The sequence below is a fragment of the Penaeus monodon genome, chromosome 23, assembly GCF_015228065.2.
Source record: "Penaeus monodon isolate SGIC_2016 chromosome 23, NSTDA_Pmon_1, whole genome shotgun sequence".
NCBI lineage: Eukaryota > Metazoa > Arthropoda > Malacostraca > Decapoda > Penaeidae > Penaeus > Penaeus monodon.
Window position 1 is genome coordinate 40,364,483 of NC_051408.1, and position 1,389 is coordinate 40,365,871.

General features: G+C 56.3%; 1 protein-coding gene across 1 annotated transcript; it reads right to left on the reverse strand.

The window, feature by feature from the left end:
• Positions 1-110: 110 nt before the first annotated feature.
• On the reverse strand, positions 111-811 carry LOC119588299 (serine/threonine-protein kinase Pkn1-like). Its single transcript, XM_037936992.1, has 2 exons — positions 314-811; positions 111-272 (listed from the first exon to the last, which is right to left on the reverse strand). Exons 1-2 carry the CDS (start codon positions 809-811, stop codon positions 111-113), a joined length of 660 nt encoding a protein of 219 aa, XP_037792920.1.
• Positions 812-1,389: the final 578 nt, after the last annotated feature.

A 1,389-nucleotide genomic window follows, 5' to 3' on the forward strand; every position in this document is an offset into this window, starting at 1 on the left:
GTTTCGCATACAATTTGTGAATATTTTACAGAAACAAAAACATTCCTTCAGTCAAAGTGCAGTCGTGGAGGCAGCGGTGCCACATCCGTGCGAGACGGCGAAGGCCCTGCTCAGCAGTAGCGGCGGAGCAGGCGGATTCTGTCCTGCTCAAGGGCCTCCAGCAGCGAACCCAGGCCCTGGCGCTCCCTCGGGTTCATCTCCTGGCTCTTGGCGAACCAGCATTTGAGCAGCTGCGGCATCTGCTGCTTCCCGCCGAACAGGAACAGCAGCAGCTTGCCCACGGCGTATGCGTCGGAGAGGCTGCCGCACGGGCCCTTCTCTCGCTCCCGCAGATCTCGGGGGCGTAGCACAGCCGCTCGTTCCACTCGATCCCCAGCCTCGGCAGCGTCCCGGCCACCATGGTCAGACCGAAGTCAATCACGGTGACCTGGGGTCCCTCCGCGGCCATCCGCACGCACACGTTGGCTGGCTTGATGTCGTTGTGAGCAAGGCCTTGCTGGTGCATGCTTTGCACGATGTTGCACACCTGCTTCACAACAGACATCCTTTGCTCCGTGTGCATGCGGCCGACCACGTGGGCGTCGAGGGTGTGGCCGGCGTACCTGGTGACAAGACACATCTTCTCTGGACACACGCCCACAAGGCGCTGAAAGCCGTGGTACTTGCAAAACAGCGCCATCGCTTTGGCCTCCACAATGAAGGATCGGAAGGTGTCCAGAGTGTGTGCGTACTTCATCACGAGGTCCTTGTGGATGTTGTGGAAGGCGGTGCCGTAGCCGCCCTTGCCCAGATGCCTGGGCACCATGCCCATGCAGTCGTGAAGCTAAGCACGAGACAGGACGGGCACCTAGAAGTCTAGGCAGAAACGCGTGAGGACGCTAATCTCTGCTTCGACCAGCCTCCTCGGGACAGAAATGCTCTTGAATTTGATGGAAAAAAGTGTGGAGAAACATTTCTCGAAGAGCACGGACAGCTTCTTGGGTTGAAAGGGTGTCATGTGGTTCTCTTTCTGCTGCGAAGTCTGCACCTTCCGGACGCGCTTGGCGGGGCGCACCTGATTCTGACTGGCGAGGGTAGCTGAGGCCTTGGAATCCATAGTTGTGGCAGACAAGTCTCTCACAATTCTGTTTATTAGCGGCTTTTTGGGCAGCAAGGTTTTAGGGTGGTTGCCCTTGCTCAGCGTGAAGCGCTGGCGAAGGCTGGACGATGCTTTCACAGAGCGAGTGAAGACGCGTATGATCTGTAAGAGCGGGACCATTCGAATGACAGAACGAGCCCGATAACCGCTAGTTATCACTTCTATGTAAAGAGGTTGTGAATACGCGTCTGCGCATACGCGACTATCGTTACATTTCTTAAAACTTCTAAATTACAAATTTCGTTCTTTTC